The 21,125-nt window shown below is 37.7% G+C and overlaps 1 protein-coding gene across 1 annotated transcript in view; it reads right to left on the reverse strand.

The window, feature by feature from the left end:
- Nucleotides 1-21,125, reverse strand: part of LOC150105334 (tyrosine decarboxylase-like) — a 311,867-nt gene that overhangs the window by 149,006 nt on the left and 141,736 nt on the right. Inside the window, exon 5 of the mRNA XM_090393931.1 lies at nt 4,847-4,981. Within this exon, the coding sequence (XP_090250057.1) occupies nt 4,847-4,981 (135 nt within the window). The remainder of the gene's footprint in view (nt 1-4,846; nt 4,982-21,125) is intronic.

Genomic DNA, 21,125 nt, shown 5'->3' on the forward strand with positions numbered 1-21,125 from the left:
GAGAGAGAGAATCAGATCGAGAGGAGAGTGATGTGGAAGAGCAGGAGAGTACGACAGGAGAGATTGAAGAAGTGGATATGAATGGAGAAGTGAGTGGTATGAGTATAGAAAATGAGAGAATGGATGTGCAAGAGGAGCAGGGAAACGGGGAGGCTCAGTGTGGACAGGGATACACAGCGTGAGAAAGGTGGATGCTCCAATAGGAGGTGAGAGCATGTGTAGGCAGGAAAGAAATGGGATGACCAGGGATCAAGAGGAAACAGTTGGAATTGAAAAGTGTTCTAAAATGAAGAAGCAGAAAGGGAACTGGCCCCAGTCTAGCATGGAGAGATCACATCAAGTGAGTGGTATCAGTGGAACTAGCTGTTGATCCAGAAATGAGCTGTTGCGTTTGTATACCAATGCTAGAAGTATAAGAAACAAGGCAGATGAAATGGTTGCACTAATTGCGTCTGTTCACCCAAAGATTGTCGGAATAAGTGAGACATGGTTGGAAGAGGATGACATCCTGACAGGAATAGAGATGGAAGGGTATGATGTGTTTCATGAGGATAGAAGGGGTAAAAAGGGAGAGGGAGTGCTATTGATGATAGAGAAAGAGTTATATCCATACAAAGTAGAGATGCAAGACAAAAATAGTGCCAGTGGTTTTGAGGCAGTATAGTGTGAGATAAAGGTGAATAGAATCAAATACTTGGTGGAATGCTGTTGATAGTCAAATTAGCCAAGCAAATAAGAAAAGGGTGATCATTATGGGTGATTTTAATTATGGCAATATAGACTGGAATGATGAGATAGCAACTGGAAGTAAAGAAAATGAGCTTCGAGTTTTTGAGGGATAACTACCTCAGACAGTATGTAACAGAAAGCACACGAGGATTAAGAGTCTTGGATTTGGCCATCTCATCAGAGGATGTAATTATAAATGAGGTGTCAAATCATCCACCAATTGGTGAGAGAAACCAAGAGGTGATTACCTGGGTGGTTGCCAGCAATGCGAGGACCTCTGTGAGAAAAGAGTATATGTGGAACTACAGGGGAGGGGGATTTATGAAGAGCTCAGGAGACAGCTTGCGGGTGTAGCGTGGAATGAGGAGTTAGCTGGAAAAGAGATCAATGCACTTGGGGGATTTTCAAAAACTATCTAGTAGATGCAATATCTAAATGTATTCCAAGGGTGAGAAAGTTAAATAAGGTAGGTGGAGATGGATGAATAAACACATATGATACAGAGAAAAAAGGCATTGTGGAGGCAGCATAAGAAGTGGAAATAACCAATTTCATGAGGTCTACAAACACCAGCCAAGGAGGGTGGGTGACTTGGTTGGTGAGAGTAACTAAAGAGATTTATGAACAGTAGTCAGCTAATGAAGCCGAAAAGAATCCTAGGGAGTTCTTTCAATATGTAGCCAGCAAAAGAAAGAATAATTATGGAAGGATGACACTGATTGGAGAAAATGGTATAAAGACAGCTGTTGCAATATGTGCAGTGGGGATACTTAATGAGCAGTTCATAAAGATCTTTCAATCTTGTGAATGTCACTTCATGGAGAGATTGAGAGTAGTTCATGAGGAGGAGGAGAGACTGACTTTAAGTGAGCAAGAGGTGTTTGGGGAGTTCAGTAAACTAGATGTAAACAAGGCTGTGGTACTTAATAATATATCACCACGTATTCTGAAGGAATGTGCCAGAGAGTTGACACCTGCCTTGACATATTTTTTTAATATGAGTCTTGCACTTGGTCAAGTTCCTAAGGAGCGTTGTGTCACTTCATAAAGGAGGTGATCGACCTCAAGCATCAAACTATAGGCCTATCTGTGTCAGGTGTTGTGATTAAGTTGTTGGAGAAGCTTGTGAGAACTAGGATCCAGAGTTGGGTTGACAACAATGGTATAATCTTTGATGGACAGCATGGATTTGCTAAAGGGAGGTCAAGTTTTAGTAATCTACTGGTACTTGGATTTCACAAAAGCTTTTGATAGAGTACCTCATGATAAATTGATAGTCAAACTAGAGCAGATGGGTTGGATATTAGATTAGTGCATTGGATTGGAGACTGGCTATATGATAGGTATCAACAAGTTGTGTATCGGGGTGCGATATCCAGGAAAAGGAAAGTCACTAGTGGAGTGCCTCAGGGGTCTTTTTTAGGGCCATTACTGTTTAACTTGTATGTTAATGATATTGGCGAAGATTTGGATGGAGATATTCAGTTGTATGCAGATGAACGAAAGTTGGGACGAACCATGAAGAGTGGTGAAGATGTTATGGCCTTGCAAGAAGACTTGAATAAATCGAGTGATTGGGCATAGAAATGGGGATACGAGTTCACTGTTGCAAAATGTAAGGTTTTATAATTTGGAAAACAAAGATGGGATGCAGAATTTTGCTTGGTGAGAATATATTGTTGGAGGTAGAAGAAATAAGAGATCTGGGGGTGATAGTAGATAGGGATCTAAAATTTAGGGGACACATCGCCAAAATTGTGAAGACAAGAAAAAGGCTTCTGGGAATGATGAGAAGGACACTGACATGTAGAAGTAGGGAGATTCTTGTTCCGTTGTATAAGGCTTTGATTAGGCCATACATGGACTGTTGTGCCCAGATTCGGTCACCGGGTTTTGACTGGGGTAGTTTCTGACCTCTGGAATGTTGATTATGAGGAAAGATTGAGAAGATGTAATTTGCAGAGTCTGGTGGACAGGAAGAAAAGGAGAGATATGATGGAGACCTACAAGTTGGTAAGGGGTTGTTATAAGATCAATTGTGGAGAAGTTCTACAGAGAATAGTGGGAGATCAGGGGAGAACCAGAGGTCATCCCTGGAAACTGTATAAAGAGGGTGTGAGTAGGGGAGTGAGAGGCAGGGTTTTTCGTGCAGAGTTGTGAATGATTGGAATGCCTTGCCTGAGAGTGTGGTGTCTGCAAGGAGTTTGAGTGTGTTTAAGACACGGTATGATGAGATGTGTGTGTGATAAAAGGACCTCCCAGATGAGTCTTTGACTCATGAGGTCTTGGGGTAATAATAATGCTGAACTCTCTCACTATATCACACTTTCTTAGCCAATGGCTATAATCTCCATAGGATAAAAAAAATAAATACTAAATGCTCCCCAAAAATCTCCATTGCCTACCACACAAGATCGCAGCAAAACTGTTACCATCCCATACATTCAAGGCACATCTGAAAAGACATCTAGAGTACTCAATAAATATCAGCTACATGTATTTAAACCTTAGGTCAAATTGGCAACTCATCTGTTCACCTAAGGACAAACTCTCTTCTTATCACATCCTGGAGTTTATGAAGTGCCCTGTTCTTGTGACTGTGCTTACTATCGACAGACAGGAAGAACTGTTGACTTGTCCGGTACTTGTCCAGTAAAATGTGTCTGGTACTATTGTTATGACAAGTCGGGTCTAGCTGACCATGCTTTGGATACCACTTCATACAGAATCAATTGGAAGAAAACAAAAGTGCTGAATGGAAGTCATAAGTCAGAGAGATTGTTTTTAGAATCAACAGAAGCTTTAAAACATATTACAAACCTCAACAAGTATGGCTGTCAAATTAGCGAAAAATCTGGGAAACAGTAATTTTAAGATCTAACTAATATTTGTTTTTCTCTTTTTCCAACATAATGACACATAATTAGGACTTTAGTTCCTTGTGTTGTCCATTTAAATTTTTTTTTAAACTAGTCCCACTGTTATACCAAATTTATTTCGTGTACTGTAAAAACTGTTTTTGTGCGCTGAAGATGCTGGATATAATATCAGCAAATAAGTTAATATTTTTTTATCATTTTGCATTCATCAATACTGCTGAAAATAAATATCATTTATCCAACTCAGTGATTTTTTTTTTCTTTTTTAGAAAAAGAAAGCCAGTTTATCTATCCTTCACAAAACTCTGTTGCTTCCTATGAAATTTGCTGTCCTTGTGCCAATAGACCATAAACCAACCTAACTAGTATCAAATTCCTGTCTACCCAGTCCTGTATTTTGTCTTATTAACTTCTGATACTTTAAACCATTACTCCCTTCTGAGTTTGTTCTATAATTTGCCATTATGCAGTGCAACTTTTTGTCCTCTTGCCACTCCCTTGGCACCTTCCCAGAACTGAGGTTTAAATAAACAGCTTGGTCAGAGGAAATCCCTATTCCCTTGCAGATTATAGTAATATGTCGGTTGATATGCAATATAGTCCCATGGCCACGTTTGCATAAAGTTTCAGCAATATTGTAAGCACATCCAATCCCTTTACCTCTATTTTCCCATCAGTCAATGTCACATCTGGCACTGGAATATTCCAATAGGCTACTATTCAAAGTCTTAGACTGCATCTAACTACATACACATTTTATTACCTGGTTTTTGAGGCAATATATGCAACATAGAAGCATGACCAAGGTGATTTCTGCTCCCTATAATGCTAACTTTAAAGGCAGATTGAGGAGTACTATTTACCGAACCTGGTAGTATGAGATGAAGACAGCTGCAAAATATAATTCTTAACCATCCTAGTATTTGTTGGTTTTTTTCCCCCCCTCTCCCTTTTATGACTCACAATCAGCATTTTCCTTAGATATCTGCGAGAGCATACAATTAATCAAATAATGTACATATGCAGATTCAGGCAACTAAGATGCCTCCAAAAGCCCATGAAAATGTGATTTTTCATCTGTGTGAGCATGACTGAAATGCTGGACTTATCAAAAATATTCCTCCTGTTACACATTTTTATTAATTCAGAGTTGATACTCAAATAGTTGGTATAATAGAAAGACAAGTCCATAAATGAAATTTAATCATATACTTGAGATGGCACAAAGATTAACTTACCTCTTTTGAACAATAGGCCATAAGCTTAGAAAGCAGAATACCTTCTTCTACAAAAGGATGCTGCTGCTTTAACATTTTGATAGTAGTATGACGAGCAGCCAAAAGACTTACAAGAACGCATTCACTTGCTGAACCCTGCAATTTAAATTTCTATTGAATGCATTCTTGAGGATATAAAATTTTAAATTATCAAATAAAAAGTTGCCTTAAATAATGAAGACTATGTTTGGATTCTCAGTCTCTCTCAATCTGAAAGAGACTGAGAAAAAAATACATTTTTTTCTCAACTATTCCATTATATGAATTTTTCTTGCTCAGGTTATATAGTCCATTTAAGACTGCATTTTTCAAATGTGAACACAAAATTATTAGATGTTTCAAAGCACTGCGAGTTTATTATTATTATTACCCCAAGAAGTCAAAGACTCATTTAAGAGGTCCTTTTATCATACACACATCTCATTATACCACCTTAAACACACTCAAATTCTCTGCAGACACCACACTATCAGGCAAGGCATTCAAACCATTCACAACTCAGAATGCAAAAATCCTGCTTCTCACTCCACTGCTCACACCCTCCTTATACAGCTTCCAGAAATGATCTCTAGTTCTCCCACTGTTTTCTGTAGAATCTCTCCAACGTTCATCCTATAATAACCCCTTACTAACTTGTAGATTTTTATCATATCTCCCCTCTTCCTCCTATCCAGTAGACTCTGGATATTGCATCTTATTTCACATTCCAGAAGTCAGAAACCACCTTAGTCAGTCGCCTCTGAACACTTTCCAACATTTCTTCATCCTTTTGAAAACCAGGTGACAAAATCTGGACATAGTCCATGTGTGGCCTAATCAAAGTCTCATACAATGGAACAAGAATCTCTCTAGTAAATGTCCTCTGCATCATTCCCAGAAGTCTGTGTTGTCTTCAAAATTTTGGCAATGTGTCCCCTAAATTTCAGATCCTTATCCACAATCACCCCCAGATCTCTTATTTCCTCCACCTCCAACAATATATCCTCAAGAAGCATAAATTCTACATCCCATCTTTGCTTCCCAAATTTTAAAACCTTACATTTTTCAACATTGAACTCAATCCCCATTCCAGTGCCGAATCACTCAATTTATTCAAGTCTTCTTGTAAGGCCACAACATCTGTTCTTCTCTTCACTGTTCACCTCAACTTTGCATCATCTGCAAACAACTGAATATCTCCATCCAAATCTTTGCCAATATCATTAACATACAAGTTAAACAGTAATGGCCCTAATACAGACCCCTGAGGTATGCTACTAGTAACTTTCCTTTTCCAGGATATTGCTCCCTCATATACAACTCACTGATACCTATCAGATAGCCATTGTCCAATCCAATGCATTAATTTAATATCCAACCCCATCCACTTTAGTCTGACTATCAACTTATCATGCAGTAAATTATCAAAAGCCCTTCCAAAATCTAAGTATTATTACTGTGTATCCTCCTCTGTCCAAGGAAGCCATCACCTTATTGTAATAAGTAAGTAGATTACTTATTACAATAAGTAGATTAATTGGCAACTCAATTCGATTAATATCGACGGTCTCCAAATCTCCTGTAAGGTTATTCCGAAATGTAATGGATAGACTAACTTATGGTACAAGGCAGTACAATCTTCCTTTCCTTCCATTTTTTTGCAAGTTGACCCCATGTAAGACTCATATTAAACAATGTCAAGGTAGATGTCAATTCCATCACACATCCCTTCAAAATAGGTGGTGATATATTATCAAGTCTCACAGCCTTATTAACATTAAGTTTGCTGAATTCCCCATATATATCTTGCTCGCTTACAGTTAGTCTCTCCTCCTCATCATCAACTGCTCTCAAACTCTGCATGTCACATTCAGGAGAATGAAAGACCTTTATGAACTGCTCATGAAAACATTCAATTCACTATATCTGCAACAATTGTCCTTATACCATTTTCTCTAGTCTGTCATCCCACCACAATTTTTTTTGCTTTTGCTGGCTACATATCCAAAGAACTCCCCTAAGGATTCTTTTTTTTTTTTTGCTTCGTTAGCTAACTGCTACTCATACTGTTACTTACAAACTAAGTCACCCTCTTTGCCTGTTCTTTGTATACCTCATGAAATTGATTATTACCACTCATCTTACATTTCCGCCATAATGATTTCTTTCTCTGTATTGCATGCTTAATCTCTTCATTCATCCATTTCATCTCTTCATTCATCCATTTCACATGCACACACCTACCTTATTTAACGTTAGAACATTTGGACATTATTTCTACTACATAGTAGTTATATACCACCCAAGCAGCATTGATCTCCTTTCCACCCAACTGCTCATTTGATGCTTCAGCTGCAAGCTATTTCCTGACCATTTCATAATCACCACTCTTATAGTTCACACATGCAATTTTCCTCACAGAAATTCTCATATGGTTGGCAACTGCTCAGATTGATAATCATTTACTAATTGGAGGGATATTTGACATCTGCATTATAATAATATTCTTGGATAAGATCAAATTCAAGATCCTCTATCCTCAAGTACCTTGTTTAACATGCTGACTGAGGTAGATATCAATCAAAAACTTGAGAAATTCATTTTTCATTTTACACAAATTATTAGACTTACCATAATTTTTTTTTTATTTTTTTAAATCAAACCGTGACATTTTTGAAAGTTTGCTCAAAACAGAAAGTAATTGCCTCCTATGCTAAGGACTTATGATTGAAAAGGCTAAATAACGGAGTGGTTAACAAAAAACAACATTTCGTAGTAATAATTTTTAATTGCTCTTAACTGAACATAACTTATTAAAAAGTTATTAATATTTATCACTAGCGTGAACTTTCTTTAAAAATTCTTTATTTTTAATCGCGTCGAAAATTTCACTACAATTTAGTTCATTATTAAGTTTACAGTGCAATACAGCTTTTACTGTTGATTCAGCTATTCTACCTTTTTCTTCAGACCATATGTTATTCATTATTGAAAATATCCTTTCAACAGGTGAAGATGTGCCTGGCAGGCTGAAAATGTATTCTATAATTTGGACAAGACTGGGCAATGAAATGTTCTTTTCTTTGAAATGACTGAATAGTTCTTTGCAATTTGTATTTTTCAAAATGTCATAGTTTGCCAACCAAAAAGCTTTAGCAATCACCACTTCAAACAGTTCATCCATGTTTATTGCATTATTTGCAAGAGTTTCGTTACTTTTTTCACCTGAAGCTTCAATTTCCAACCAAGTTAATTCATTGTTGTTTATCCAAGTAAAAGATTCTGCTCCACCAAAACTGTTTTACCAAAGCTCAATGTAAGAAAGACATTGGTCACAAAATTTTGTAAACTCTTGTAGTATTGTATTAATACTTCCATTATTTTCAGTTATTCTAAAAAGCTTTTTTACTTCTTGAGGTATAAATTTATTATCACGCCTTTCCTCAAGATTTGTTTTTAATTTTCTAAGTTCAATGACAATATCTGTTGCACTCACTTTTGTACTTTCCATAATCAAGATAGATTTGTTAAACAATTTGAGTTGCCCATGCACAAACCACAAATACATTTCACCCCAATCATTATCAAAGAACTGTTATCACCGGACAGTGTTCTTGTGAAATAAAATATGATTTCAGTCCCTCATAGATTTCAAGTATTCTGTCAATGGCTGGAACTAGTGCAAGAAAATGGGTGTTGCCATGTTGAAGAACCTTTTATACTCTATATCAAAAAAGACCATGCAAGGAGGGTGACTTGGCTGGTAAGAGTAGCTAAAGAGAGGTATGAACAGCAGTTAGCTAATGAAGCCAAAAAGAATCCTAGGCAGTTCTTTCGATATGTAGTCAGCAAAAGAATGAATGATTATGGAAGGTTGACATTGATTGGAGAAAATGGTATAAAGATAGCTGTTGCAGAATTTGTGGTGGAGATAGTTAATGAGCAGTTCATAAAAACCTTTCAATCTTGTGAATGTGACTTCATGGAGAGATTAAGAGCAGTTCATGATAGGGAGGAGAGACTGACCGTAAGTGAGCAAGAGGTGTTTGGGGAGTAAACTAGATGTAAATAAGGCTGTTGGACTTGATAATATATCACTGCGTATTCTGAAGGAATGTGCCAGAGAGTTGACATCTGCCTTGACATATTTTTTTAATACGAGTCTTGCACTTGGTCAAGTTCCTAAGGAGTGGAAGGAGGGCAAGATTTGTGCCACATCGTAAAGGAGGTTATTGAACTCAAGCATCAAACTATAGGCCTATCTGTGTATAAGGTGTTGTGGTTAAGTTATTGGAGAAGCTTGTGAGAACTAGGATCAGAGTTGGGTTGACAACAATGGTGTTATCTTTGATGGACAGCATAGATTTGCTAAAGGGAGGTCATGTTTTAGTAATCTACTTACTTATTACAATAAAGCTTCCTTAGACAGAGGAGAAGGATACACAGTAATATACTTGGATTTCGCAAAAGCTTTTGATAGAGTACCTCATGATAAGTTGACAGTCAAATCAGAGCCGATGGGGGTTGGATATTAGATTAGTGTGTGGGATTGGAGACTGACCATCTGATAGGTATCAACAAGTTGTGTATGGGGGTGTGATATCCAGGAAAAGGAAAGTCACTAGTGGAGTGCCTCTGGGGTCTGTTTTAGCACCATTACTATTTAACTTTTATATTAATGATATTGGCGAAGATTTGGATGGAGATATTCAGTTGTTTGCAGATGATGCAAAGTTGGGACGAACCATAAAGAGTAGTGAAGGTGTTGTGGCTTTGCAAGAAGACTTGAATAAATTGAGTAATTGGGCAAGCGAATGGGGATGCGAGTGCAATGTTGCAAAATGTAAGGTTTAAAAATTTGGAAAACAAAGATGGGATGCAGAATTTATGCTTGGTGAGAATATATTGTTGGAGGTAGAGTAAATAAGAGATCTGGGGGTGATAGTGGATAAGGATCTAAAATTTAGGGGACACATTGCCAAAATTGTGAAGACAAACGCAAAGGCTTCTGGGAATGATGAGGAGGACACTGACGTGTAGAAGTAGGGAGATTCTTGTTCCGTTGTATAAGGCTTTGATTAGGCCACACAGACTATTGTGCCCAGATTCGGTCACCGGGTTTTCAGAAGGATGAAGAGATGTTGGAAAGGGTCCAAAGACAACTGACTAAGGTAGTTTCTGACCTCTGAAATGTCGATATGAGGAAAGATTGAGACAATGTAATTTGCAGAGTCTGGTGGACAGGATGAAGAGGGGAGATATGATAGATACCTACAAGTTGGTAAGGGGTTGTTATAAGATCAATGGTGGAGAAGTTCTACAGAGAATAGTGAGAGATCAGGGGAGAACCAAAGGTCATCCCTGGAAATTGTATAAAGAGGGTGTGAGTAGGGGAGTGAGAGACAGGTTTCTACAGAGAATAGTGAGAGATCAGGGGAGAACCAGAGGTCATCCCTAGAAATTGTATAAAGAGGGTATGAGTAGGGGAGTGAGAGGCAAGTTTTTTTCGTGCAGATTTGCGAGTGATTGGCCTTGCTTGAGAGTGTGGTGTCTGCAAGGAGTTTGAATGTGTTCAAGGCAAGGTATGATGAGCTGTGTGCGTGATAAAAGGACTCCCAGATGAGTCTTTGACTCCGTGTGGTCTTGGGATAATAATAAATTCACAGAACGCTTTTAGTTGAGTGACTAATCATATAAATGTGGAAATATTTATAAATTTTGACTACTAAAGCTTCTATTTCAATAGGTAGAACATCAACTGCAGTTTGAAGATAGTTGTGAACGATGTGAGCACCGCAACCAATGCCCACAATATTTCTTCCTAGTTCCTTCTTCAGTCTACTGTAAATATTGTTTACTCCTCTGTTTTATACCCCCAAAATTGGTATTGCAGTTATCTCCACGAAATCCAAAAATTTTTTTTGTTATGAATTTTCATAACCGACATTAAATGGTTTGTCAGTATTTTTGCAGTTTCACTGGGAACTAATTTAAAGTCTAAAAGTTTAACTTTTACTAATGGTGCAAAATATTGCACAACACATGGCATGGTTTTAATTTCTTTCCTTTTGGAAGAATCAATTGATATCGTCACAAAATTTGTTTTGTTTAAATCTTCACAAAGTTGCTGAAACAACAGTGGCTCAATCACATTAACAATGAAAGCTTCACATTTTGTTCTACCCAGTCTAAACTTTGTTTCAAAAAAGCTTTGATATCAATTTAGATGAACAATTGGCAGACTTAAAGCTGAGATTGTGAATAGCAACATGAAATGCAAAAGTTGCTTCTTTAGCAGCTATTAAAAATTCTTTGTCACTTGGATCGGCATCTTTAAAATATGACTATCTTTGAGGAAGTTCCTGTCGCTACTAGACTAGCCTTATGTTTTGGACATGTCAAGTGATTTTTTTTAATGTCTGAACACCCACAATGAGCCACAGAAAATTCTGAAGAGCACTGTTCACATTTCACTGTCAATATGACCACAAACGTTTTTCAAAAATGGATAATCCTTTTATAATTCATTCATAAACAGTTCCTTTTTGGCATTTTGGGGTTAAATTAATTTAATGAAGTAAAAAAAATCACAAATGCGCTGAATAGAAACACCAACTCACAATCTTAACTTAACTAAGATTGCGCATGCTCAACAATGACTTGCGACGCAGCGTACAGGCCAGAGTCAAAGTGGGGTATTCGTGTTGCCTAATCGCCATTTTCCGAGGCTGCACTTTTTGTACTGTGTGTATATTCTGCACTTTTAAATTTTTACCAAATAACCAGTACAAAATGACAAACTGGCCGGGACCATACCTTCAAACCGGGATGGTCCCGGTCAAATCAGGATGTATGGTAAGCCTACAAATTATGAACTCCACAACTGTGTTATAAATAATTATTTTAATTTCCAGAAGTTTAGACCTTCATATTAAGGTCATCATCTGGATTACACACACACGTGTGTGTGTACATACACATATATATATATACACACATATATATATATATATATACAGGGTGTTCGGGATAAATTTGACAGTTTCGTAAGGAAAAAGAAAATCTTCTTTGTATCTATTAAATTTAATGAATTGACAAAAAAACATTACAGGCAGAGTTAATTACAATACTATCAACAAGATTTATTCAAAATAACCACCATTAGCATCGATCACAGCTTCAATTCTGCTTCGGAACCTCGAACAAGCTGATGCTACAGTCTCCCTGGGTAGGGCCGCAAAAACTGTTTTAATTTTATCCATTAACTGGGCTTTTGTATTACTGGAAGTGCGATTGGTGTCTTTTTCAACTGCGCCCCATACAAAATAATCCATGGGGTTAAGGTCTGGGGAGTTTGGAGGCCAAACATTTGGACTGGTGAAGTCGTAGAAATTTTCAGACAACCATTTTTGACTTTTCCCAGAGGTGTGGCAAGGGGCCGAATCCTGCTGCCATACATACGGCCTACCATTGGCTACCCTTGTTATCCAGGGCTTGACTACAGTTAGCAACTCCACGAACAAAGCCCGAATTCCAATGCCAGGGTTCTTCAACACCTGTTCCTGCAGATTTGCGAGGAATTCTGCTGTACGAACGCAATCAGATCGTCTGCTAGGGATCTTTCTTCTTGCTACATCCTCGTAGTCACCATTGCAAGTCTCTAGTTCATGCCTGATTGTTTTTACTGTATTCAGGGAGCATTGGGCAGCAGTCGTAATATCCTTATTTTGATGGCGGGCACGAATCATCATGATACAAGTTATTCTCTTCCATGATTCAGGTGGGTTCCAGCTATCCATCCTTTCTGACATCTTGTATATGAATGAAGAAGGGTCCAAACTTTTAAATGAAGAGAAGTGTGTGTTAATACATGTAACTTACGGAAAAATATAATTAATTATAAATATGTCAAATTTATCCCGAACACCCTGTATATACACACACACATACACACACAAACATGCATATATATATACACACACACACACACACACACACACACACAGTGACAAGCTAAATTACATTTCACATAGTATGCTGAAGAGACAATCATAACACAGTTATAGAGTCCATAATTTGTGTAAAATGAATGCTGATCACCATGTAACACTAAAGGAATGGAAAAAGAACTTCATTTCCTTTACCTCTGATTGAAATTTCATCATCCCAATCTATACTACCATAATTATAATTACCCATAAAAGATCACTCTTTTCCTATTTGTGTGTTAAGCCTTAAGTGTTGGAAAAGACTCATAATAAAAGTTCAAAGGTCATCTCATCAAATAAAAGTCATCTCATCAGAGAATGTAATTATGAGGTGTCAAATCATCCACCAATTGGTGAGAGTAACCATAAGGTGATTACCTGGGTGGTTGCCAGCAATGCGAGGACCTCTGTGAGAAAAGAGTATATGTGGAACTACAAGTGGAGGAGGGAATTATGAAGAGCTAAGACAGCTTGCAGGTGTAACGTGGAATGAGGAGTTAGCTGGAAAAGAGATCAATGCACTTGGGGGAATTTCAAAAACTATCTAGTAGATGCAATGTCTAAATATATTCCAAGGGTGAGAAGATTAAATAAGATAGGTGTGAGATGGATGATGGATGAATAAAGAGATTAAGCATACGATACAGAGAAAAAGGGCATTGTGGAGGCAGCATAAGAGAAGTGGAAATAACCAATTTCATGAGGTATACAAAGACCAGGCAAGGAGGGTGACTTGGTTGGTTAGAGTAGCTAAAGAGAAGTATGAGCAGCAATTAGCTAAAGATGCCAAAAAGAATACTAGGGAGTTCTTTCGATATGTAGCCAGCAAAAGAAAGAATGATTATGGAAGGATGACATTGATTGGAGAAAATGGTATAAAGACAGCTTTTGCAGAATGTGTGGTGGAGATAATTAATGAGCAGTTCATAAAAATCTTTCAATCTTGTGAATGTGACTTCATGGAGAGATTGAGAGCAGTTGATGATGGGGATGAGAGACTGACTGCAAGTGAGCAAGAGGTGTTTGGGGAGTTGAGTAAACTAGATGTAAATAAGGCTGTGGGACTTGATAATATATTACCACGTATTCTGAAGGAATGTGCCTGGGAGCTGACACCTGTCTTGACATATTTTTTTAATACGAGTCTTGCACTCGGTCAAGTTCCTAAGGAGTGGAAGGAGGGCAAGATTGTGCCACATCATAAAGGAGGTGATCGAACTCAAGCATCCAACTATAGGCCTATCTGTGTGTCAGGTGTTGTGGTTAAGTTGTTGGAGAAGCTTGTGAGAACTAAGATTCAGAGTTGGGTTAAAAACAATGGTATTATCTTTGATAGACAGCATGGATTTGCTAAAGGGTGGTCATGTTTTAGTAATCTACTTATTACAATAAAGTGACTGCTTCCTTGGACAGAGGAGAAAGATGCACAGTAATATACTTGGATTTTGCAAAAGCTTTTGATAGAGTACCTCATGCTAAGTTGACAGTCAAACTAGAGCAGATGGGGGTTGGATATTAGATTAGTGTGTGGGATTGGAGACTGGCTATCTGATAGGTATCAACAAGTTGTGTATGAGGGTGCGATATCCAGGAAAAGGAAAGTCACTAGTGGAGTGCCTCAGGGGTCTGTTTTAGGGCTATTACTGTTTAACTTGTATATTAATGATATTGGCGAAGATTTGGATGGAGATATTCAGTTGTTTGCAGATGATGCAAAGTTGGGACGAACCATACAGCATAGTGAAGATGTTGGTGCCTTACAAGAAGATTTGAATAAATTGAGTGATTGGTCACGGAAATGGGGATGCAAGTGTAATGTTGCAAAATGTAAGGTTTTAAAATTTGGAAAACAAAGATGGGATGCAGAATTTATGCTTGGTGAGAATATATTGTTGGAAGTGGAGGATATAAGAGATCTGGGGGTGATAGTGGATAAGGATCTATAATATAGAGGACACATCACCAAAATTGTGAAGACAACACAAAGGCTTCTGGGAATGATGAGGAAGACACCGACGTGTAGAAATAGGGAGATTCTTGTTCCGTTGTATAAGGCTTTGATTAGGCCACACATGGACTATTGTGCTCAGATTTGGTCACCGGGTTTTCAGAAGAATGAAGAGATGTTGGAAAGGGTCCAAAGGCGACTGACTAAGGTAGGTTCTGACCTCTGGAATGTCGAGTATGAGGAAAGATTGAGACGATGTAATTTGCAGAGTCTGGTGGACAGGTTGAAGAGGGGAGATATGATAGATACCTACAAGTTGGTAAGGGGTTATTATAGGATAAATGGTTGAGAAGTTCTACAGAGAATAGTGAGAGATCAGGGGAGAACCAGAGGTCATCCCTGGAAACTGTATAAAGAGGGTGTGAATAGGGGAGTGAGATCCAGGTTTTTTTCATGCAGAGTTGTGAATGATTGGAATTCCTTGCCTAATGTCTGTAAGGAGTTTGAGTGTGTTTAGGACATGGTATGATGAGATGTGTGTGATAAAAGGACCTCCCAGATGAGTCTTTGACTCCATGAAGTCTTGGGGTAATAATAATAATGATAATAAAAGCTTAATACCCCAAGACTTCATGGAGTCATTCATTATCAAAACAAATAATCATTCTGAAGAGAAGGTCATGGGGATTGGAAGAATGATTATTTGTTTTGATAATGTGGGAACTAACCATTAGATAGAAAATGTATGATGTATATGATTTGAGTTCTGTTGCAAGAAAGGTCTCATTAGATCTTTCTTGCAACAGATAATATGGGTTAGTGTTTTTATTACACCATATTGTTGAGGTGGGGGGGGGGGTGATGATGGAAAGTTAGTCAATGTATCTGCCTGTGTGAGTGGGTTTTCTATATACTGAAAAGTACAGGTTACCATTAAGGTGGGCAACCCTTTCTAGACACCTTGGTCACCTGTGTACCTAATAGTAATCTGTCCTTTTCAGTATATTTCAGTAGGTTTCCTATATACTGAAGAGGACTGCTTACCATTAGGTAGTCAGTTGACTTTCTACACACCTTAGTCACCCATCTACCTAATGGTAACGTGTCCTTTTCAGTATATATAGGAAACCCACTCACACAGGTAGATACATTCCTTAACTTTCGTATTATCTCTCCCCCTCTCAAGAATATGGTGTACTCTTTTCCTATCATCAATAGCACTCCATCTCCCTTTCTACCCTTTCAATCTGCACAAAAATATACCTTTCCATCTCTGTTCCTGTCAGGATTTTATCTTCATCCAACCATGTGTCACTTATCCAACAATTTTTGGGTGATCAAGCTCAATCAATGCAATGATTTCATTTTTCTTGTTTCTATTAGTTCTAATATTTGTATACAAACATAACAGCTCATTACTGGATCTATAACAAGTTTCACTGATATCAGTTATTGGATGAGACTTCTCCATATCTTCCTCAAGCCACTTCTTTTTCTCCTTATCCATCCCAGAATCTTCAAATCCAAACGTCTTCCTTAATTCTTAAGCCATTCTATTGTCTTCTTGTGCGCACACATACATTCCTCTTTGAGAATCAACCTTTTGATGCTAGGCCTCCTTTTTTTTTTTTTCTTGTCTTGCACACTAGTTTTCTCATTCTCTACACTCATGCTACTTACTTCTCCATTCAAAAGCACCATTTCACATCTCTCCTTCCTTAATCTTCTGCTCTTTCACATTACTTGCTCAGAATCATTCTCTGCACTTATTGCTCTCTCTTCTGGCAGCTGTCTCTCCAAATGTCTCAAAACAAAACCATTCAATCTAACAGATAAGCTTAGGTGTTGATGGTTATTCATGACTTATTTTTCACGGTATTAACAACACCACAAACACTTTTATCAACAAAGATGTTTTTTTTAACGTTTATATTTCGCTGATTTTCAACTCAGCATCATTAGAGCACAACACACTTGTAAATGCGACAGTGAGTGAGTGAAACAATATAATTGCAAAAGACAAAAGATCTAAAGTCCTATTTTTTGGCACCCTCTAACGAGAAAAAAAACAGCAGCGATCCAGGAGTTTTTCTTAGGATAACTGTCTCCCAAATTTTTGGCAAATTATTGCAACCATATTTGTTAAGGTTGGGAGAATTCTTCAAAGCCATTGCTGACTCAAAAAATAATCTTTCAGATCTATAATCCTAAATAACACATTCGTTTTCCTCCATCTAATCCTATGTGAAAGAGTGTCCTTCTAATCCTGTGTGATCATCATTTACAAGTGTGTTGTGCTCTGATGATGCTGAGTTGAAAATCAGCAAAATATAAGTGTTAATAAATCATCTTTGTTGATAAAATGTTGGTGTTGTTAATAACATGCAAAAATAAGTCATGCAAAACCATTCAAATAAAGTCCTCTCTTTTACAGTTCAATTGGTATTTCAAACTCCTTCCAGACATTAAGAAAGCATACTCTTTTATCTTCACACATTTCTGCTAATCCATCATGTATAATCACATCAGTCATGCCATGCTGCAGATGCAAAAAGATAAGTCAAACAAATGATTTGAGAGGCCACAAGTATTCTATGAGGAAGGATGTAAAGGAGTTCTTAGAAGAGGAAAAATTGAAGAGTGAGAAGGTGATCATTGTAAGTATCCTACCACGATAGGAATAGAGGCAAACAGTTGATACGTAGATTGTGCTGAAAGAATAATGTGGGATATATTAATCTGGGATCTGTATTTGATTGAAAGTAGGATTTGTATAATGCTGATGGAATGTATCTAAATGGTTTCAGTGTTAAGTATCTAGAAAGAGCTTTGTTCACTGAGCATGCTGAAGCACAAATTCAGAAAAACTTAATTAGCGTGAAAGCAGATGAGTTTGTGTAAAGGCCCCCATCGGGTGAGTGAGTGAGTGTGCAAATGACCAAGTATGAAATCTAGTCTCTTAAGCAAAAATATTGAATAAGGCACTCAATTCAGGAAGTAAAGGTGGGTGGGAGCCTAAAGGGATGATGCAGTTTCTATATAACAATGACAGAAGTATCGGGAACAAGAGGGAGATGTTTTTGGAATTGGTTAGTGCAATCTCACCAGTACTTGTTCGAAGTTTTTCCACTTGGTTATACTATAAATTAAAGATACCAAGAAATGACGTACTTGGTTTAATCCTTTATCCAAGTGTAAGTAAACAAAGTTTGCTCCTAAAATATAATCAGGACTAGGGCAACTCATATATAGAAGCTAACGATTTCACATCACTTGCCTTAGTATCGGTTTCGACTTTTATTGAGGTCTCATCAGTGGTAGCCAGACCCAGGTGGTACTAAAGTTGAAGTAATGCAGAAGTCATATTTTTCACATACGAATTGCCAAAAGGTGTCACACCTTATTAAAATACACTTAGAACACACTGTCAATAGAAAGTAAGCATTTATATAATGTGAATATTTCATGTAGTATTATCAAAGTATTGGAAGTTTTTTCACTTGGTTATATTATAAATTAAAGATACGAAGAAATTATATACTTGGTTTAATCCTTTATCCAAGTGTAAGCTAACTTTGCGCCTAAAGTATTTTCAGGACTGGGGCAACTCGTATATAGAAGCTAATAACTTCACATCATTTGCCTTAGTATCCCATAATGCAAAGCACATACTAAGGCAAGTGACGTGAAGTTATTAGCTTCTACATACGAGTTGCCCCAGTCCTGAAAATACTTTAGGCGCAAAGTTAGCTTACACTTGGATAAAGGATTAAACCAAGTATATAATTTCTTCGTATCTTTAATTTATAGTATAACCAAGTGGAAAAACTTCCAACAACTATCTCTAATCCAGGGAATTTTAATACTAAGGTGTGAATCTTTCAGCAACTCATATATGAAAATGACTTCTGCATTACTTGAACCTTAGTATCACCTCTGGGTCTGGCTCCCACTGATGAGACCTCAAAGGTCGAAACCGGTCTGTGTAGTGACCCTTCCAATAATGCATAGCATTATACATACCGGTAAGGACATGTGCTTTGCATTATGAGATACTAAGGCAAGTGAAGTCAAGTCATTAGCTTCTGTACACGAGTTGCCCTAATGTGGGAACAGAGGTGGATGAATTGGAGGTTATTAGGATATTGCAGAATCTCAATGTAAATACAGCTGTGGGATTAAATGGGATATCAGCTAGAATGTGCAAGGGAATGGCAAAGCCCTCTGACTAGGCTCTATAATTTAAGTTTCAGCTCTAGTAGTGTTCTTCTGTCTAGCAGTGTTCCAAGGGAGTGGAAAGAGTGAAAATAATTCCCTTGCATAATGGAGGTTCTAAGACAGCATTATAGACCAATCAGTATCTCAGGTGTGGTGATAAAAGTACTAGTAAAAATGATCAAAAAGAATTCAAGAATGTGTGGATAAGAATATTCTGTATACTTTGTCCAGCCATCTTCTTTCTGATGTGGTTCATACAGGAGGCTGAGCATAGGGAAATAATGATGAGAAAATTTTTTAGGGCTGCTGGCCTGGTTGGCCAAGTGGTCAGCATATCCGCTCTCCAGACAAAAGGCTGCAGGTTCGAATCCTGTCATGGGCATGGATGTTTGCGGTTGACTGTGGAAATACTAATAGTGATGATGGGCGGTAGATAGCATTGGTGTAGATGACAATGGTAGTTACGGTTTGTTGTAGTTGGTGGAGACAGTTGTAGAGTAGGTGCCCTCCCTTGCTGAGTCTTTGAACTCCCTGGGGTTATCACATAAGAAGAATATGATAGTGTTTGAGGTACAACATGGCGTTATGTAGGGTAGATCATGCCTTAGTAATTTACTAACTATTATATAATAGAGTAACAGCTGAGCTGGATAAAGGAAATGAGTACACAATGATGTTGCTGGATTTTGTAAAGTTGACAGAATTCCACAGGGAACTCTTAAGCAAATTAAAACGAAATTGGGGTAGATATGACACTGGTTAAATGGTAAGAGGTTGGCTTCTGGACAGATATTAAAAAAAGAGTGGTATATGGAGGAGCAGAATTGGGGAAAAAACAGGTAAATAGCAGTGTGCAGCCACAAGATTTAGTGCTAAAACCTTGTTTAATTTGTGCATAAATGATATAGTAAATAACCTGAAAGGACATATTCAGTAGTTTGTTGATGATGCAAAATTAGGTAGAGTAATAGTTAATCAAGGAGATGTGGAGAACTTGCAGGATAATTTAAATAGGCTGTCAGTATGGGCAAATGATAATGGCTATCAGTTCAATGCAGAGAAATGTAAAGTTATGCATTTTGGGATATACAGATTACAAGCTGTGATCACATTGATGACACTGTACTCCAGAAAATAGATTAAGCTAGAGATTTAGGGATGGTGGTAGACAGAGTTAATGTTTAGAGGACATGTTGCTAAAAGGTAGCCCTATAAGATTAACTGGCTATTGAAGAACATTAAGGAGTAGAGTTAAGTTGTTATTCCTCTTTATAAGACCTTGATACGTCCACATGCAGATAACTGTGCTCAAGTCTGGCCTCCTGGGGATGTGGAAATATTTCCCCCTGCATCTATCCTATAGAATCCTTTAAGCAACTAAATGTTTCTATCATATTCCCTCTTTCTCCTATCAACCAACTTCTGCAATCTACACACCTTCAATCTATCCTCATAGGGAACATTCCAAAGGCCACTCACCATCTTGGTGAGTGGCCTTAATATGCATTCAGACCTCAGTTCAGCACAGTAGACACAATTATAGAGGTTAAAGAGGTCACAGAAGACAGTCTACACCAAAAAAAAAACAGACTTACTACTGATCTCACTCAATGTACAAGGAGCCTTCGATGCTGCATGGTGGCCAGCCATAATCAGATTTAAAATGCCCAAAAAAACTTACTCTACCTTACAAAAAATTATTTTACAGACAGAAGAGCAACCGTGACATTAAAACCACAATTGTAGCGAAAGAAGTCAAACGATGGTGCCCGCAAGGTTCCTTTTGTGGGGCAGGTTTCTGGAACATCCAGTATGACTCACTTTTAAGACTTCCTTTCACTACTGAAACAAAAGTCATAGATGATGCGATGATAATGATTTGGGGACATGACAGCTTAGAGTTAGAAGTAACGGCCAACGAAGAACTCTTTAAAATTGCAGAGTGGGCATGCAGGAAAAAAGTTACCTTCAATAGCACCAAGTCTAGAGTGCTTCACATCTCATGCAAAAAATCAAAACAACCTGGAACGGTCTTCCGAAATGGAGACGTTCTCGAGGTAGCCAGTGAGTTAAAATACCTAGGAGTGATAACAGATTAAAAATTTAG

Source organism: Typopeltis vanoorti, chromosome 6 (assembly GCF_054136105.1).
Source record: "Typopeltis vanoorti isolate ZY-2024b chromosome 6, IOZ_Tvanoo_1.0, whole genome shotgun sequence".
Taxonomy (NCBI): Eukaryota; Metazoa; Arthropoda; class Arachnida; order Uropygi; family Thelyphonidae; genus Typopeltis; species Typopeltis vanoorti.